Source organism: Pavona decussata, unplaced genomic scaffold (genome assembly GCF_977016875.1).
Source record: "Pavona decussata unplaced genomic scaffold, jaPavDecu1.1 SCAFFOLD_41, whole genome shotgun sequence".
Lineage (NCBI taxonomy): Eukaryota > Metazoa > Cnidaria > Anthozoa > Scleractinia > Agariciidae > Pavona > Pavona decussata.
In genome coordinates this window covers 1,104,578-1,122,482 of record NW_028145463.1, presented here as the reverse complement: position 1 = coordinate 1,122,482, position 17,905 = coordinate 1,104,578, and the positions used below count along the sequence as shown (strand labels likewise).

Sequence of the window (17,905 nt, the reverse complement as noted above, 5' to 3'; positions counted from 1 at the left end):
AAATCATTATAACGAGGAAGAGAAGTAAGAGGTTGGAGATCGGAAAGTGAGTTTACAATGTTGAGGAGCACGGGAAACTCAAATTTGGTCCATTCCTCGAATTTCTTACCCTGAACTTGATTTCTTCCGGTTGTGCTAAAGACTGTTAGAGCGACCAATTGGTCTTCACTAGTGGATGTAAGTCCGACTAGATGGATAATGAGTTTGTCGCACTTTGATGCTGAACTAGGGCTGTCTTGTTCCTCCCATATGACCTTGTAGTCTGCTGCATTTCCGGTGAGCTCCGGTGAGCATTTCCAGTAAGCATGTCCAGCCTTAATGTGTATATTAGATTAAGGGGGATTCTACCTAAATTTGAATGAAATTTGAAGAGGTTTTAAGAAGGGATAGAAGAAAGAATTTTTGGAACACTAACAGACAGTTGATACCCACGCAAGAGCACCGCAGGTTGCCAGTGGACTAACTTGGTGTCCGTCTATTAATTATTAACTACAAATTCTAATTTCACTAAATCTTCAATATTTCTTAATTCTCTTAATTTTACCAATCCTTCTTGAAAACCAATCTCCTCCCAAATATACCACCAAATCGCCCAAAACTTCACAAAACACCCCACAACACAGATTCACGGGGTGAGAGTAGAGTTTTTGGATTGCTTGAAACGTGAACGAGATATTTCCGTTAAAGCCATGTCAAGTGGCGGAAAACTGGCGTTCAGGTAAAATCCCTCCTTAACTGAAATTAAGTTATTATATGGAGTCACGTCATTAGACCAATTTTCGTTGTTGTTTTTCATTGGAAAATTAAAACGTGAACCAACGGTAAGCGCACGTGCAACGGAACTGAAAGCACGTGCATTTTGTCAGTTTGAAATTTTTTCATGTTCCGGCGCCAATCTCTCTCGACACTGCTTGCAGGATCAAATTTTGATGAAGTATTTTTCCCCAACAAACCAAGTTTCGTTTCAAGTTTGCATTTTTGTACTTTTCCTTACCGGCGTCCGTAAAGTTTTCATTACTTCTTGTCATTTTCACTCAATCTTTGCATGTTTTTACTTGTCTTTTTAATCTGCATTCCTTATCATTCAATTTCAATTGCAAATATATACTGCTAAAATTCATCCGTTCACAACCGTCCGTTATCTCAGAAATCCTTGTTTCTATGCTTTTATGGGGTATTATCTCTACTAAAGAACTTCACTGACAAGGCGAGCGCAAAGCGCTGGGGAATCGCAAGACTGTAAAACAAGCACCACGTGAAGACAAAACGACGCAGAGAGCAAGGCTTTGACGAGTCTTTCTTGATTTGGCCCATTTTTGACCGGAATTTCAACCTTCAAATGGGTAAAAGTTTCAATTTCATTTATTTTATGTTTTTTTCATGATTCGAGGCGATCCGAGTTGATCCGAGTTGATCCGACCCGGACTGGCAGTCCGAGTTGATCCGGTCCGACTTTTGTACCTGCCTGTTTCAGAGGCATTCCTAAGCGACACTGTTGATTTATTTGGCGTGCATAACAACTGGGTAATTTATTCTAATTAAAGCGAAGATAAGACCTGATCTGAGAGGAGCTGTCATAGGCGCCTTTAAATGATAATGTTCTATCTTACCTGCGTTACGCACAAATTCAATTGACATCGAAAGCTGACTGAGTGTCAGGGGCTTTCCTAGGTAAGCGACCAGCCTGATTCTTTTGACGGGCATTACAACTGGGCAGTTTACCCCAGTTAATACGGCTGTGCACCATGTTAATCAAATCTACTTTTAATTTTAAGGGAAACATCGAGCATGATGCATCGGATTCAAGTTAAAGTGGAAGTTCAATATAAAACGAAAGGAGAAGCATCAACTACAGAAGGTGAGTTTCCCCTCAGTCGACGTCATGAAGGTTAAGTTTGTTGTTTGTTCTCGTCCTTGCTCCGAGAGGTTTTTCTCCGGGTACTCCGGTTTTCCCCTCTCCTTAAAGGGACACAGTCACCTTTGTGACCGCGCTGACCTGGACGCTAGTTTTTGTCAATTTTGAAAAGCGTCCACCTCAACCCGAAATCAAAAGTACGCGTCGGCATCTAGAAATCCGCTTCAATCTTCCCAGTGTTTTGTTGGATTTTCAATCTTTTACTGGAAACCTGTTTCTGAGTATGCTTTTGCTCATCCTATGATATTATTTTATCATATTTGGTTAAAAACAGTATGGATCGCGTCTCCAACGGAACATGAAAAGAAGAGGTGGGAAACGTGAAGGCGCCGGGCCGAAGAAATCGCCTGCGTTGACTAAAATAACGAGAGAAATCAATCAAAAACATTGGAGAACAAATCAACATTATATATATTTGGAAAATTACATTTTCTCAACCTGGCGAAAGGTTCGTGCGGTGGGAATCTTCGTAAACGATTCGAACTACGCGTCATGGCTGCTTGGTTTGGAGCTCAGACGAAGACAAGCTTCGGTACACGGTCGATTATCTCCTCGACAAGGAAAACCTCCAGTAGGACCTTGTTTTCTACGGGTCGAGCAAGCGTTCTTGCAACGACATGGGTTTGGTTCCTAAATTTAGATAACGGAGAAGTTGTAGAAACGAAATTATAAAAGCAAAATATATGATTGAAAGCAGAAATAAAGCTTACCGGTAGTTTCGCTACAAAGTCGTTTCGCTACACTGCAGCTCAGTCGATTCGCTACGTTTTAAAATTGACATATTCTCTAATATTTGAACTCAATTTGCTTCTCATGCAAACACTGTGCAACGCAGAAACAGCTAAGATAATTTTTCACACGACCGGATACCGAAATAAACGATTTAATGATTCTTCGACTTCAGAGGTTTTCGTCGACGTTTGACTTTCCCTGGACAAGTCCATCAGAAAATTCTCCATGGTATCAAGAAAATGAGTGTTCTAAAATGACATTAGGTCTATAATCACTATATATATAATAATTTTTGACTGGCAAATACTTCGACTCGACAAGGTTTGTTTACATTTTTCAAAGGATGCGCTTCTCAGCGCGAGACTTGTGATAAAGTGTGATATGCAAATCAGCTAAGAAATAGTATCTAATGCGCATGTGCAACAGGTGACTGTGTCCCTTTAAAGACCAACAGATTCCTATTCGATCTCACCGTTATTGTCAAGCAATTTATCATGAGCCTCTGGCTCGGGAGATTGCGCTAGCACTCTCCGTGTTATTGTCATTAAATAAATTACTTTAATTACCCACTTTACTTTTACTTTGGATAGAAATATTTGCCGATTTTAATTGCCTTTTACGTTTCTGGTTACAATTGCAAATACCAACAAGGGTCTGCCATCTGCTGGCCTTGGAGACGGTTTATGCCGATCAAATCTAACCTTCACTATTTCCCCGGTTTTCTACTCCAAGTACTTGGCCGTGTACTATGTCGGAGGAATGGTGAATTTGAAGCGGGTTTGTCTTTTTAGTCTCACTGGCAGAATTCGCGCGTGGATTTTTACTAATTTTGGGGATTGAGGAGGTTTCCAAAGAGAGAATTTCGCCTTGTGGACAAATTGATTCGCGCGTTAAGCCCTCGCACGCCACGTACTGCCGGTTTTTATATAGAGCATTCAGCGTCCACTCTCTTTATTGTGTTGAGTTGGAATGCAACTCGTCTGTATCTACCACGATGAACAACAACAACCTCTTTCTCGACATTCCTAAACTTGTTGTCTGCCACTAAAATCTTGACTAGCACCTAACAATGAGAAATTATTGAAATGGCAAAATTAAAACCACCTCACCTCACCTCACCTCACCCCTTCCTTCCGCGCACGAATTCATCGTTGATTTTGGGGGTTAGGGGGGCGGGGGAGGGGGGGTTAATTTTATTTTTTTATTCCGTCCAAGATTGTAGGTGACAACACAAAACACTTTCGTTATGTACCATTCACGAGGCTAATGAAAGTTGCCAACATCCCCTCCCCTCCTCTCCAGTTACCTACTATCGAGGCACGGCTGCCTTGAACGTACATCATGGCAAATCTTTTTTTTTATTTTTTATATTTGCGTTTGACGTTAATTCCTCGTATGGTTGTCATCCTAGTGAGGCAAGAGCTCATGTTATTTTAAGGGAAGGAAAGAATATCAAAGCTGCTCAGTATCGTTGTCGGATAGCTATAATTCACTGCAATACAAACAGGAAGTTGTTAAATATTAATCAAATGTGTAACTTACTTTGCAATCTACCTTGACAGCGAGAACGAACTGACATTTGTGTTAAATATAACTAAAGAAAAATAGTCGAGACGTACAGTGGCTGAATTTGTTCAAGTTTTAAAGCTAATACTGAAACGAGGCTGTTAATTTTTTTTATTTGTGCTGAGCTCTCATAAAAATATTAAATTAGCACGCAAGTCTGATCTCTCTTTTCAACGCCCTGCCAATGTTCACGGCCTGTATGAGCCAGAAAAGTCGTCTACTTTCGCAGGCGAACCAATATTCAGTGTACATTAAACTGCAGTGCTGGATATTTTGGTCAGAAGTAGACGCACTGCCGATTTTGTAGAAAACGATGTAATTGAAGACAAAGACGCAAGCCTTCCGCTGTAGGTTCGAAACCTACAGACGAAATCGAAGCCTCGAAAATAAGAACTTGAAGCAATCAATATCCGAAAGCAATTGACAGTCGAAAATGAGACATCTTAAAGCTCGTAAACAAAGCAATCATTTATTTTAAGTCGTCATCACAAACATCAGACATTTTCTTCGAGGGTTATTTCTTCTTCTTGTAAACAAACCCTTTGTAAATGAATAGATAAAAGAAGTTTCGTTAGATTCGCAGTGAGACGCGACATGTGGAGATATGCTCCTGCCTGAATGTGACACTGAAGAGTGCTTTGAGGTGAATTTGTTGATGCCACAGGGACGGGAGATTGTCAAAACAGAACATTCGAAAATGAAAAACAGCGAACGTTGTTCAACTCAAAAACAAGGAATCCGAAACTCGTCAACTTAAAATCAATCTGTTTATCTTTCTGTTTTTGTACGCGCTGATGCAATTATGATTGGTTTAATTGCTTTCTCACCAACCTAAAAATATCAAAGACTTCAGCCTTACAGTACTCTATAAAAGGAGGCCTCCGTTAAGCATAATCCTTGAATTTGTTTTGGACTTAATGCTCGGAGTTGCGACAGTGTTGGTTTAAAGTGAACTTTTAATCAATTGGTAAGTAATAAGCTGGCAGTTGTAGGATTAACTCAACTCTTCATAGCTGTTAAATGTAGAAATTGATCACAATCATTGTGTGTAATATGCAATAATGTCCGTTACCATGAGCGCATTGTCCTAAATCTAATATTAAGATTTATACCCAGCGCTTGTACTTTGTGATATACGTCGCCTGATGTAATTTTGGAAAGCATGTTACAAGATAATTATTTTACAAGTAACTTATTTATTTGTTTTTCTTCAAATAACGTATTTGCAGATTAGTCCATTTCTGTTAATTACGCTCCTGGCTGAATTAACTTAAAGAAGGATCCGTAATTATTGAGCAGTGCATGGTAAGTCGTTGCCTTATACACACAAGAGATGCAAACTATTCATTTATTATTTGTGTAGTTTTGTTTAATCAGCAGGCTAACAGTGTTAAATGCGTGTTTCACTACATATTATATCTAGAATCTTTAGAAAAAAATACCAGTAAGACCTTGCATCTGAGTATGTAGCCAAGAAACTGTAAATATTCATCCCGCAACGATGGATTGATTGGATGGGCGATAATTTTTATCTTTCTGTTCATTTGTAGATTCGTCATTTCTGTTAATTATAATTACGCTGGTGGAACTAACTAACTTGAAGAATGATTTATTTAGAAAAGCAGTGAATGGTAAGTCATTAACTTATACAGACAAGAGATACAAACTGTCCACTTATTATTTGTGTAAGTGTGTCTAACTCTGCTTATTTACCCTGTGCACTATACATCGAAGAACTTACGCAATTCCTCAAAATCATATTATATTCTTCTAAACTTAATTTGCGGCCATTTCTGTGTCAAATCAGTTCGTAGTTTCTAAGGCAGTTGAGTTCAGGGTGTTAAAAAACCCGCAGTCATTCCTGAGGAGACATTTATTTTGAATTTTGCTTAATTATGAAGGATATTCATCAGTTAATATGAATAAAGGGTATTTTTCTAATCAGTAACGAGGCCTTGTAAGATGCACTTACGGAATAATGTTGCCAAATCAAGTTATCAGTGTTAAATGCGTGTTTCACTAAATATTATATCTAGAATGTTTAGAAAAGAAAAAAAAACAGTAAGGCCTTACATCTGAGAAACTGTAAATATTCATTGTGCAACGATGTATTGATTGGGCGACAACTCTTGCCTTTCTTGTTACCGAAGGCAAGGTTTTCAGTTAAAGCAACTAAATACTTTCTCCTACAAGGACTAGCACTTAACATTTTTCTTGGTCTCGAGTTGCTGCCTTCAATAGTGGCTGATGTTTTTGGCCGAAATGAAAGCATTGATTTAAACAATCTGATTGTTGTCAAGTAAAACGCTAGGTCTGTGGTTTAATAAGCCCATTCTCTGACTGTCCTTGAATGGGGTCTAGCTTTTGTTTCTGCAATAAACAGCTTGATCAGCAATAACTAAAGACTTGCTGTTCTTTGTAAGACAAGGACGAATTGCTGGGTTCAATAAAATCGATAGCTTGACCAGGGATGAGCACGGATGAAAAAGGCTTGTGGTCGTCGGCTCTAACACGCAGCCGGTTTGATTGATTAATTGGTTGTTTAATTTTTCCCTGAATACATTTAGTTGTCAATATTTCTACAAAGAAGTAAAGTTTCAATTAAGTAACCGGCTCTAGGCTTGTTTTTAAATGAGCTGCTAATGTAGCCACTAGTATTGCAGATAAACTCAGTGAGCTGGAAAAATTCGTTTAACGGTTTCAAATTTCGTATTTGCAGAGAGGTTCTATCAAGCTTTCCTGACGTAACGCTGAAAACAATTTTGTGAGAGGTGAGTTAGTCGCTTGTGTTAGGTTTCGGCATATTAATTTTGCGAGGTTATTGACCACGGGCAAGAGGATATGCGATATATTAGGGAGCTTTAGCAGGACGAAGGTGACGGCAGCGAAAACCTCACTATTAAAATGAATTCGCGTTGTTTCCGAAAGTCGTCGCTATTATACCAGCTCGTTGAATTCTTGGAGACCACACCCAAGAAACAATAATTCGTCGTAGTGTGTTTACGTCCTCCATAAAATATCCCATCAGGAAATTTCACATCCGAGTCGTGCAGTGACGGCAAAGAAATGTCCTAAAAAGCGTAATACACGTGCAGAGTTGTCGTTTTGGTTATTGAGATTATTGTTTTTTTTAACGTTCTCGTTGCGGTTGCCGTCGTCGTTGCCAACGCCCCCACTTTTCCACCGCGTGCCTGCCGCACCCAGTGATGTCGACCGAGGTCTCAATACGAGGGGAATATATTACATACCCTTAATTTAAGAGACATGCAGGTCAGCAATATACTCGTTTTTCTATTGGTGCCTTTTCCACTGCAAAAAATAAATAAATACTTGTCGTCTCGTGATGAGAAACCATCGTAGTTTCAGCAGCTGCGGAAAAGAAATCCTTAGTAACCCGTCTGTGTTCTTAAGACGTAAATTATTGAGACAATTTTGGGGTTTTTTTAGTGCAGTGCTTTCCTGCTGCGTGTCGTTTAGCATCATAACTATATATAGTCGATCGAGGTTCCAGAAAAGCACGTTACAATCACTGTGCAGTCGCGTTCTTGAATTTACACTTGACCAATTTGGGAAACCTGTTGAATTCTTTTTTGCCAAATACGTGCGGACTTTCCTCAAAAGTTGGTAATATATGGTTTAAAGCTCTACAGTTGACTGAGTAACATTTTTTCAGGCGGGAAAAACGTTTGAAGTCAGAACATGATATATTCAAAACAAGCAACAAAATGGCTTAGTTAACGTCACGCAGTAGTCAACACATTGTATTGCACACGTGGTCACGTGGTCAGGGGAGGGATAACGTAAGGAGAAGATGGTATTTCATCATCCTAAATTTGAAAACGAAGGACACAAAACTTATGCAATAAATGCTTCCTCAACTGGAAAGTGAAGCAACCGAAAATGGAAAACGAATTCAGCAGGAAATTTTTCGAACTGCAGCAAAGAAACGACTGAAACGCTAAAGCAAAACTCTAGTTCATGAACTCTCGTTAATACGCTCCCAAATATCAACCATTTGCGTGTTTTACTGATTATTGTGACAGCACAGTTTAACTGGTGATAATCCAATATTATTTTAAGTCGGAAACCTTATGTATGGTTGTAAACAGGCTCTTTGTGAATGACTTAAAGAAGTTTTGTTAGGTTCGTAGATGACAACATCGCGCTACTGTCTCGACTTCATGATGAGGGTTTTGTGACTAAATTAAAAGGCCTGGGGAGAGGGAAAGTGGTCAAATCGAAGAACAGTAAATCTAAGGCGTATGCACCCAAAACTCGTAGACACCGGAGCCAAAATACTACATGACACGAAAACGAAATCCCAGCCAGCTTTTTGTTCCCTGTGTCTGTTTGAAAAGTCAATTCGCGAGGAGGAATTCCTACGCGTTCTTAATTGATCTTAATATTTTCAGAGTAGCTACGAATTTAGTGAAATGCCCATCTTTCAAATGTTCTGTTTTTATCTTAAAAGTCTAAGATGATCGTTGTAAAAGTAACAGCTGACATGTTATTATAATACAGTTGTAATGCAGTTGTAATTACTTATTTGCAGAGTCCTCGTTTCTGTTTATTGAGCCCTGATGGAACTGAATCCAAGAAGCGGTCCCGATTTAGAAAGTAGTGAACAGTACAACCTGGCGGTAAGTCATTTGTATGTGGCCTAACAGTTTCTTTCGGTAAATATCTGATCAAATGACCTCAAATTGGCTCAGACATTCGGATTAAGTTGGAAGGAGAATAGGTCATTCTACAGTTGTGTGCTTAGTGACCTGGTCTTGGATTGGAAGCGAGACTGGGGGTGGCCTTGTTTTGGTACAAGCCTCAGTGCTTTTCATACGTAAATGAAAAACCAGTTAGCATAAGAACAGCATGATCTACATATGAAAATATGAGAATATGAAAATGATATAATAATAATAATCATAATAATAATAATAATAATAATAATAGTAATAGTAATAATAATAATAATAATAATAATAATAATAATCTCTTTATTAACAGATTTCCAAACTATTGACGAGTTAAAAGTTCTAATTTTAAAATATTGATCCAACTAACAAAAAATAAGCTTAGAAAAGTTTGATGCCAGAAAATCAGCCAGCAAAGATTCACATTAAAAATCCCAAGACACACGTGTTTGACTAAAAATGTTCAACATGTGACAGCATCTCGTTTCTGAAAACAATTTTCTGATCAAATTTGAGCTGGTTAAAATAACTGGAATATTATAATTTGCCTCTTTAAGCTTTATACACTTATTTATAAAGAAAAACGTTTCTTATAGTTATATTATAATTACACCTTGTTCCACTAAACTTAATTTGCGGCGTTACTGACTTAGTTCGTAGTTTCTGAGGCAGCCCAGTTCAGGGTCTTGCAAACCCAGTCCTTCCTGCAATACAAATATAATGAATTTCACTCAGTTTTGCTTATCAAGCTAAGTTGTTGTCACTGTCCTTTTATGATGTTGAAACGATTCGCGGTAAGCCTTTCATTAGAAAAAAATCTTCACCTTTTCTTCTGGAAATTAATGTGCACTGACACTTCTTATTGATTTAACCATTCCTTTGCTTATTGCCTAAGTCCGCATGTAGTCAGACAGTCAGTCAATCAGTCAATCAGTCGGTCGGTTGGACGGTCGGTCGGTCGGTCAGTCAGTCAGTCAGTCAGTCAGTTAGTTATTTAGTACGGGTAAGTTGGCTGGTTAGTTAGTCTTTTTGTTTGTTAAATAGTTATTAAAATAAAACAGCTTTTGGTTTGGTCTGTTATAGAAGAAAAAATCGTGGACTTTTTTTCTTCCCACATTAAAAATTTTCAAACATAAAGCAATTGTCTATTAAATGATATCTTAATCAACTGTTCACTCTGATCATGAAATCACTTACAAGAAACAACAGACCGATTTTCCTTTCAACATATCCGACAAAAGAGGTACGCATTTTGAATTAAACTGTCTTACAGCGATTCCGTGTCTGTCAGTACAAGTGCTAAGGCTTTTTCTGGAAATTTATTAATGATTAAGTTATCATACAGTCGAAGAGAAAAGTACAAATGGGAAATTTGTCTTCGCTTCATTGAATTTCTTAAACTTTCTCCTTTTCTAGTTACGTCCATGGTGAAACAGAAGTACATTTGAAAGGATCTCAAATCAGCATCTTAACTAAATGGCGGAGGGCGAGTCAGAAGATATAGTGAAGCACATGCAAGAGCTTAGCATTGCCAAATCATTATGCGATAGAGAATGGGAGGGAAAGGCCTATTTCAAACTGGCTGATACATACTTAAGTCAGGGTAATCTTAAAGAAGCTATAGAGTACTTCAAACTACATCTTACTATTGCTAAAGAATTAGGGAACAGGTCTGGGGAGGGAGAAGCCTGCTGCACTCTGGGCGGTGCTTATCACTGTCTGGGTGATTTTCAACAGGCTATAGAGTGCCACAAACTACATCTTTGTATTGCTAAAGAATTAGGAAACAGGGCTTGGGAGGAAATAGCCTGTTTCAATCTGGGCGTTGTTTATAACAGTCTGCACAATTTTGAGCAAGCCATAGAGTATTACAAACAATGTATTACTATCGCTAAGGGAGAAGGAGACAGGACCCAGGAGGGACGAGCCTGTCAAAGTCTGGGCAATGCTTATTTCAATCAGGGCAGTTTTAAAGAAGCCATAGAGTATTATAAACAATGTGTTAGTATTTGTAAAGAAGTAGGGGATAGGACTGTGGAGGAAAAAGCCTATTGCAATCTGGGTAATGCTTATGGCAATCAAGGTAATTGTAAACAAGCCATAGAGTACTTTAAGCAAGGTCTTAGTGTTGCTAAAGAATTGGGGGACAGAACGTCTGAGAAAATAGCCTACTGCAACCTGGGTGAAGCTTACGATCGTCTACATGATTTTCAACAAGCCTTAGAGGCCTACAAACTATATCTTAGAATTGCTAGAGATTTAGGGGACAGGTCTGAGGAGGGAAGAGCCTCCTGCTCTCTGGGCGGTGCTTATCACCGTCTGGGTGATTTTCAACGGGCTTTAGAGTGCCACAAACTACATCTTTGTATTGCTAAAGAATTAGGAAACAGGGCTTGGGAGTTAATAGCCTGTACCAATTTGGGCATTGTTTACAACAGTCTGCACAATTTTGAGCGAGCCATAAAGTATTATAAACAATGTGTTAGTATCGCTAAGGAAGAAGGAGACAGGACCCAGGAGGGAGAAGCCTGTCAAAGTCTGGGCAATGCTTATTTCAATCAGGGCAGTTTTGAAGAAGCCATAGAGTATTATAAGCAATGTGTTAGTATTTGTAAAGAAGTAGGGGACAGGACTGGGGAGGGAAAAGCCTATTGCAATCTGGGTGGTGCTTATGACAATCAAGGTAATTCTAAACAAGCCATAGAGTACTTTAAACAAGGTCTAAGTATTGCTAAAGAATTGGGGGACAGAACGTCTGAGAAAATAGCTTACCGCGGCCTGAGTGAGGCTTACGACCGTCGAGGTGATTTAAAGCAAGCCTTAGAGACCTACAAACTATATCGTAGAATTGCTAGAGACTTAGGGGACAGGTCTGAGGAGGGAAGAGCCTCCTGCTCTCTGGGCGGTGCTTATCACCGTCTGGGTGATTTTCAATGGGCTTTAGAGTGCCACAAACTACATCTTTGTATTGCTAAAGAATTAGGAAACAGGGCCTGGGAGTTGATAGCCTGTACCAACTTGGGCACTGTTTATGAAAGTTTAGGTGATTTTAAACAAGCTATAGTGTACTACAAACTACATCTTAGAATAGCTAAAGAATTAGGGGACAGGTCAGGGGAGGGTAACGCCTATTCCAAGCTGGGTAGTACTTATGAGAGGCTGAGAAATTTTGAACAAAGCATCAAGTGCCTCAAACAGGGACTCAGTATCGCCAAAGAAGTAGGGAACAGGGCAAATACGGCAATTTCTTCTACTTATCTGGGTGATGTTTATTTCAAACTGGGTGATTATCAACAAGCCATAGAGTACATAAAGCAAGGTCTAAGTATTGCTAAAGAAGTTGGTGACAGGGATGCTGAGAGTAATGCTTATAGCAGTTTAGGCGATGTGTATTTCAAATTTAGTAATTTTGAAGGAGCAATTAAGTACCACAACCAAAGTCTTATCATGGCAAAAGTGTCAGGGAACAAGCTTAAGGAGGCACGCGCATGCCAAGCACTTGGTCTTGCCTATGAATATTCGGGTTCTTATAATGAGGCTCTTGATTATTATCGATCGAGTGTAAAAATCTATGATGACACAAGGGCTCTTCTCCAGTCAGAAGATGCATTGAAAATAAGCTTTTGTGATAAATATGCGAATGCGTACTCTTTTCTATGGAGAGTTCTTGTTCGTGTTGGAGCGACTGATGAGGCTTTGTTCGCTGCTGAGAAAGGACGAGCACAGGCTTTGATGGATATTTTGAAGATAAAGTATGGAGTTAACTCAGTATCCTCCGTGTCAGTTGAACCTAAAGAAGATATTTCCAATTTCTTAAAGAATTCAGCCAGTACCCAAATACTTTTTGTGGCACATTGTTTTCACAGCATCAGTTTTTGGTTACTGAGAAATGGCAAAGAGATTCTTTATAAACAAAAGGAAATTGAATGTGGTAGTTCCAAGTCATTGGTGGAAGATACTCTCAGAGACATTGGTGCAGGTGTTCGTGTCAAGTGCGAGAATCGCTCAATGGAGGAGCTAAGCAGTGACCCGCCGTCCAAAAGAGAAGCTCCTGAGGAAACAGAACAATCACCGACCTCCTCTGTCAATCCCTTGCGCCGGCTATATGATTTTATTTTTATTGGCCCCATTGCAGACTTGCTCCAAGGGGACCAGTTAATCGTTGTTCCCGACGGTCCGTTTTGCTTTGCTCCTTATTCTGCGCTGAGTGAATCAATCAGGATTCGCACTGTTCCCTCGCTGACTGCTTTACATGTGATCGCAGGTGCGCCAGAGAGTTTCCACAGTAGAAGTGGTGCACTGCTTGTGGGAGATCCATGTTTAGAGGAAGTGACCAACCTGGTGGGGGAGCCCTTTTGGGAACAGCTGCCATTCGCGAAAAAGGAAGTAGAGATGATTGGGACACTTCTGAAGACCACACCTCTCACCGGAAGAGATGCAACAAAAGGCGAGGTGAAGAAAAGACTCGCGTCGGTGGCTTTGGTGCACATTGCCGCCCACGGATGTGCTGAAACTGGAGAAATTCTTTTGGCCCCAAACCCAGGTTGGACATTCCGCATCCCTGGTAAGGAAGACTACATTTTAACAATGTCAGATGTACAAGCCGTTCGTCTGCGAGCAAGACTCGTTGTGCTTAGCTGCTGTCACAGTGGCCGGGGAGACGTCAAGTCTGAGGGCGTGGTTGGTATCGCGCGGGCTTTCTTGTGCGCTGGTGCTCGCTCTGTTCTGGTGTCACTCTGGGCGATTGATGACGAGGCCACCATGGAGTTCATGAAACACTTCTACCAAGACCTGGCTGGTGGAAAAACGGCTAGTGTGGCTCTTCACCAGGCCATGAAATCCCTGCGCGAGTCAGAGCAGTTCCGTGACTTAAAGTACTGGGCTCCATTTGTGCTGATTGGTGATGACGTGACGCTTGAATTTGGAGACAAGAAATAAAATGGCATGGTAATTCCAGTTTGCATTTGACTTTGAACAGAAATAATTTTTTGGTTAATAAGGACAATTCATAAAATTTGCATAAAAGATGACGTTGACTTCGCGAGTGCTCTTGGAATTTGGCGTGTTTTGATTTCATTTCTTTCATGTTAACTAAGCCTGTTCCAGGCAATCATGATCAGATTTCTAAAAATGTAAGTAATAAGGTCGAGACAGGAGTGCGTTGTTAGACGGAAAAGAAGACGTGACATGAATTTTTTGTTTTTAGTTCGTAATATCTTTACTTTGCCTTCCAAAAGCCCAAACTCAAACCTGGAACAAGTTTAGTTAAGTGTCGACTGGCTGAAGACCAAAACTCCAGCAGTTACATTTTAAATTTCGAAAAGAACTTGTGTATTCTTGAAAGCTCGTCTAGCTAAGTACTGTCCCCTCCCACCCCCCCCCCCCCCCTTGCAATTTATTCACCTTTCCATATTTCTTGCAATCCGGTGAAATACTTCAGAAACTTGTAATCAGCAGTCTAAAAAAAGAGAAATAATTCCTTTCCTTTTATTTTACAGCGATGCCATCATCCTCAAGACACGAGGAGAGTAACTGATTTGGCGGGAAACTGATGCGTTGATGACGTCCTCTTGGTGTGATGAGAGTTGTCACAACAACTTGTATATCGTGTAAATATCTTAGATACAATAGATGAGAAAAGCAAACTCTCAATAACAAATGAAAAAGGAAAAAATATAGACTATTGCATTAATTATTTGTTTTTCCGAAGCACACGTGACGTGCTCGTTAACTTTTGTGAACTTACTAGATCCAATGTAACGTTTAGAAAAAAGGACGCATGAATTTGACGTCACAATTTTTTTTAAAGTTGTGTAACAAAATAATAATATACCAATTTTGCATAGACATCTTGAAGTCATTGTTCGTATGTATTTTCTGAAGTCATTTCTCGTTTTGAAACAATATTTAAGACTCAGGTTTACTTAAATGCTGATTTAGAAAAAACGCAAAACAAAAAACACCAAGAAATTCATTTTAACTTGAGCTTTAGACTGTGAGGTTACTCAAAGAAACCTGATTTTAAGAGAGAGAAACATACAAAGTGATATATTTCTCTTAGTAACTTGTCTAGTAACAGCAATTAGTGTGCTGCAATTAGCTGGATGGAATTTAAACTAAATAGGCTCAGCAAAGTGATGATGCACATTTTCTTTTAGAACAAAGTTAATTAGTAAAAACATTAATTGATTGATTAAGTAAGTAAGTAAGTAAGTAATATAAGTAAGTAAGTAAGTAAGTAAGTAAGTAAGTAAGTAAGTACTAAGTAAGTAGATATAGAGCACTCTTCAATTGGGTGTCGAAGAAATTGCGAGCGTTTGCTTCGGTTTTGTTCTACTATGCTTTTTGATTCGTCAGCAAAACTAGTGGCACCTTCTCAGTCAATGAGTAGCAAAGCCAAAGCCAATCGTGCCTTGATTGCACACGTTTTTCCCGCGCTTGACGCCGGTTACATGTAATTGCTTTGTGTTCTGATTGCATCACTGAACTATTTACGTTTGTTCTGATTGGTTAGAGTAATTACTTAGGGTTTGACACTCAATTGAAAACTGCTCTATAAAGTCAATAAGTAAGCTAGCTGTGTTTACATGATACCCGACGACTTTCAAACCGGCAGGTTCGTTTCCATAGTGTCATTCATAATCAGTAATAACGGTATGATCTCAACCCCAAAACTTTTACCGTTTAAAGAAATTTCAGTTTTTGTTGGAAAACTTACTTAGGGGTCATATAAACGGGACATGGCTGTTTGTTTCATGTTTCTATTAAGTTTCGACATTTCGCTACTCATTAAACAGGTGTTCAAGTCCTGCAGGAATGAAAGTCCAACCAGTATCGTGTAAACCTCCCCATTACAGAACAATAAGTGTAGCGTATATAATGAGTGAGATTACCGTAAACATTTGCAATAAAGTAGTAAAATCTGTAAATCTGTAATTTTCATGATTATAGCCCTATTAGCCTCATAAGAATTTGCAAAATTCAATAGAATTTTTACTCTAAAATTTCGAATAGTAAAGGCCTAGTCTAGTGGGCAACGCAACATTTTCTATTTTATTGCAACTTTTCGCGCAACAAGTGATGCGTTGCAAGTTGGGATTGTTTCCTGTGCTGTGCTGCGCTGCGCGCAACAAATTTTCATGTTGCAAAAAGTGAAACGACGCTTACTTTCTGCAACATGAAAATTTGTTGCGCGGGGAGGCGGTAATACGCGCAACAAACAATCGCCACTTGCAACCCAACACTTTTTGCGTGACAAGCTGCAAAAAAATTCTGCCCGTATTACGTGGCCTTAAAAATAACGGAAATAGGCTTCACGTCCTTTTAATTCTTGCCAGCAATTAAGTCGAGGTCGAGTTTTCTTGGAAGGGAGGCGGGGGTGGCTAAGCAGATTTAAGCTGTCATTGAAACAGTGGAGGAGGTGGTTGATGCTAGGGGTTGGCGTAAAAGGAAAAGATCTGTAGATTTCAGATCTCAAGCGATTGATATCTCTATAACGATTTACAGACACGTGAATGACAATTGGCACGTCTCAATTTAAAAATCGACTTCAGTGGAAGTTACAGCATTTTAACAGTCTCATGTCGAACTTTCGGCGGATGCTTTCAATTTGAATTAAAAAAAACATCGCTCTTTGTTTGTTTCGCACCAAAGCGTCTGTTTTTCCGCTTTTTATTTATTTTTCTTTCACTTACTCGATATTTTGGCCTCGTTTTCCTCTGGGTTATGTTCTCTGACTTTATTATTGAAGTCCACCTGCAAATATCATGAGATACTTTTAAGCAAAGCCCCAATCGGCCTAAGAATTAGACATAAGACGTTGTACTCTCTGCCCTTCAATTTGGAAATTTTCTCGCTATGATTTTACTGCCGATGCTATCCTGGACCCAGTGGAGAAGTGACGTCTGCTTTAGTTTACTATATAATTATACTCCTTTTTTGTGTGTTGCTGTTAGAGGTCATTCTACGTTTGAAAAGAAATCACTTTCATTGGACGTTTTTGAAAATATCTATCTTTCGGAAATACGGTCATTATAAGGTCGTGAACAAGTGGCACCGATATAAAACTGGTGTGTCTTCCGAGAAAATAGATAGCCCCACACAATACAAGGAACACGAAATCAAGTTAGCTTCTGCATCAGAGATAACCGCTCATTTTTATTCTCGGTTTTAACTTACACAACAAAACGGTGATTGTTAAATGAGTGTCACAAAAACAAAATCAGAGCCGACTTGCCCAGGCCAATCACAAAACCCCAAATAGCACAATAACCAGCTAGATTTCCAAAAAGATGAATGCAATTTGCGGCAAGCGCGGGGAAACGTGACCGCGCATTAAAAAAAATGAGTTACGACTCCGTAACTTCGTATTTGTTTTTAACGAATCACGAAGAGCACTAAAGAAAAACCAAGGAAAAACAAGATGATTTCACTGATACTTAATTCAGGCCAGTTTAAAGCAAAATCTTTTCTCTGGAAATAATCTTCTCCTGTTCAGATATTTGCTACATCATAAAAAGAAACCGTGATTACTCGCAAGCTTTCTCTAGAGAGCTATAGAACAGTATCAAAGAACAGAAATGTACTAAGGGAAGACAGGACTTAGTGCAGGGACCCATTTATTCTATACGTTATTTGTATAAGCAAATGAATTGCACTCTCCTCAAGTATTCTGTGGCCTTATATAATTTGAACATTACAAATTCAACCCAACTGTGGATCTATCCCTGACGAAGGAAGCGGTTGCTCTACCTTATATTCCTGCAAAAAATGTAGGGACAAAATACCCCCTCCCTTCCCCGCTTCTTCAGCTACATCCCTGGATTGGCCACTGTAACAAAAACATACATGTACCTACCCCTAAGTCATAAGTCATACAAAATTGTGTTTTTCACATACAAGTACGTAAAATATGACTATAACAATATCACTATGTAGTATCCAGGAAAATTTCCTGATTTGGGGAACGGGGACGTTTCTGTTCTATTAAAATATAATTAGG

The 17,905-nt window shown here is 39.2% G+C and overlaps 1 protein-coding gene across 2 annotated transcripts; it reads left to right on the top strand.

Moving 5' to 3' along the window:
* Positions 1 to 4,781: 4,781 nt before the first annotated feature.
* On the top strand, positions 4,782 to 16,898 carry LOC146482927 (uncharacterized). 2 transcript variants are annotated; one of them, XM_085106558.1, is made up of 7 exons: positions 4,782 to 5,180; positions 5,443 to 5,518; positions 5,764 to 5,844; positions 6,933 to 6,984; positions 8,766 to 8,853; positions 10,321 to 13,851; positions 14,403 to 16,898. In XM_085106558.1, exon 6 carries the CDS (start codon positions 10,381 to 10,383, stop codon positions 13,840 to 13,842), a length of 3,462 nt encoding a protein of 1,153 aa, XP_084962684.1. In that variant the 5' UTR covers positions 4,782 to 5,180; positions 5,443 to 5,518; positions 5,764 to 5,844; positions 6,933 to 6,984; positions 8,766 to 8,853; positions 10,321 to 10,380; the 3' UTR covers positions 13,843 to 13,851; positions 14,403 to 16,898. The 2 variants fall into 2 exon arrangements, with proteins under 2 accessions (XP_084962684.1, XP_084962685.1); XM_085106559.1 differs by having other exon boundaries at positions 4,782 to 5,184; positions 5,448 to 5,518.
* The last annotated feature ends 1,007 nt before the right edge of the window (positions 16,899 to 17,905 follow it).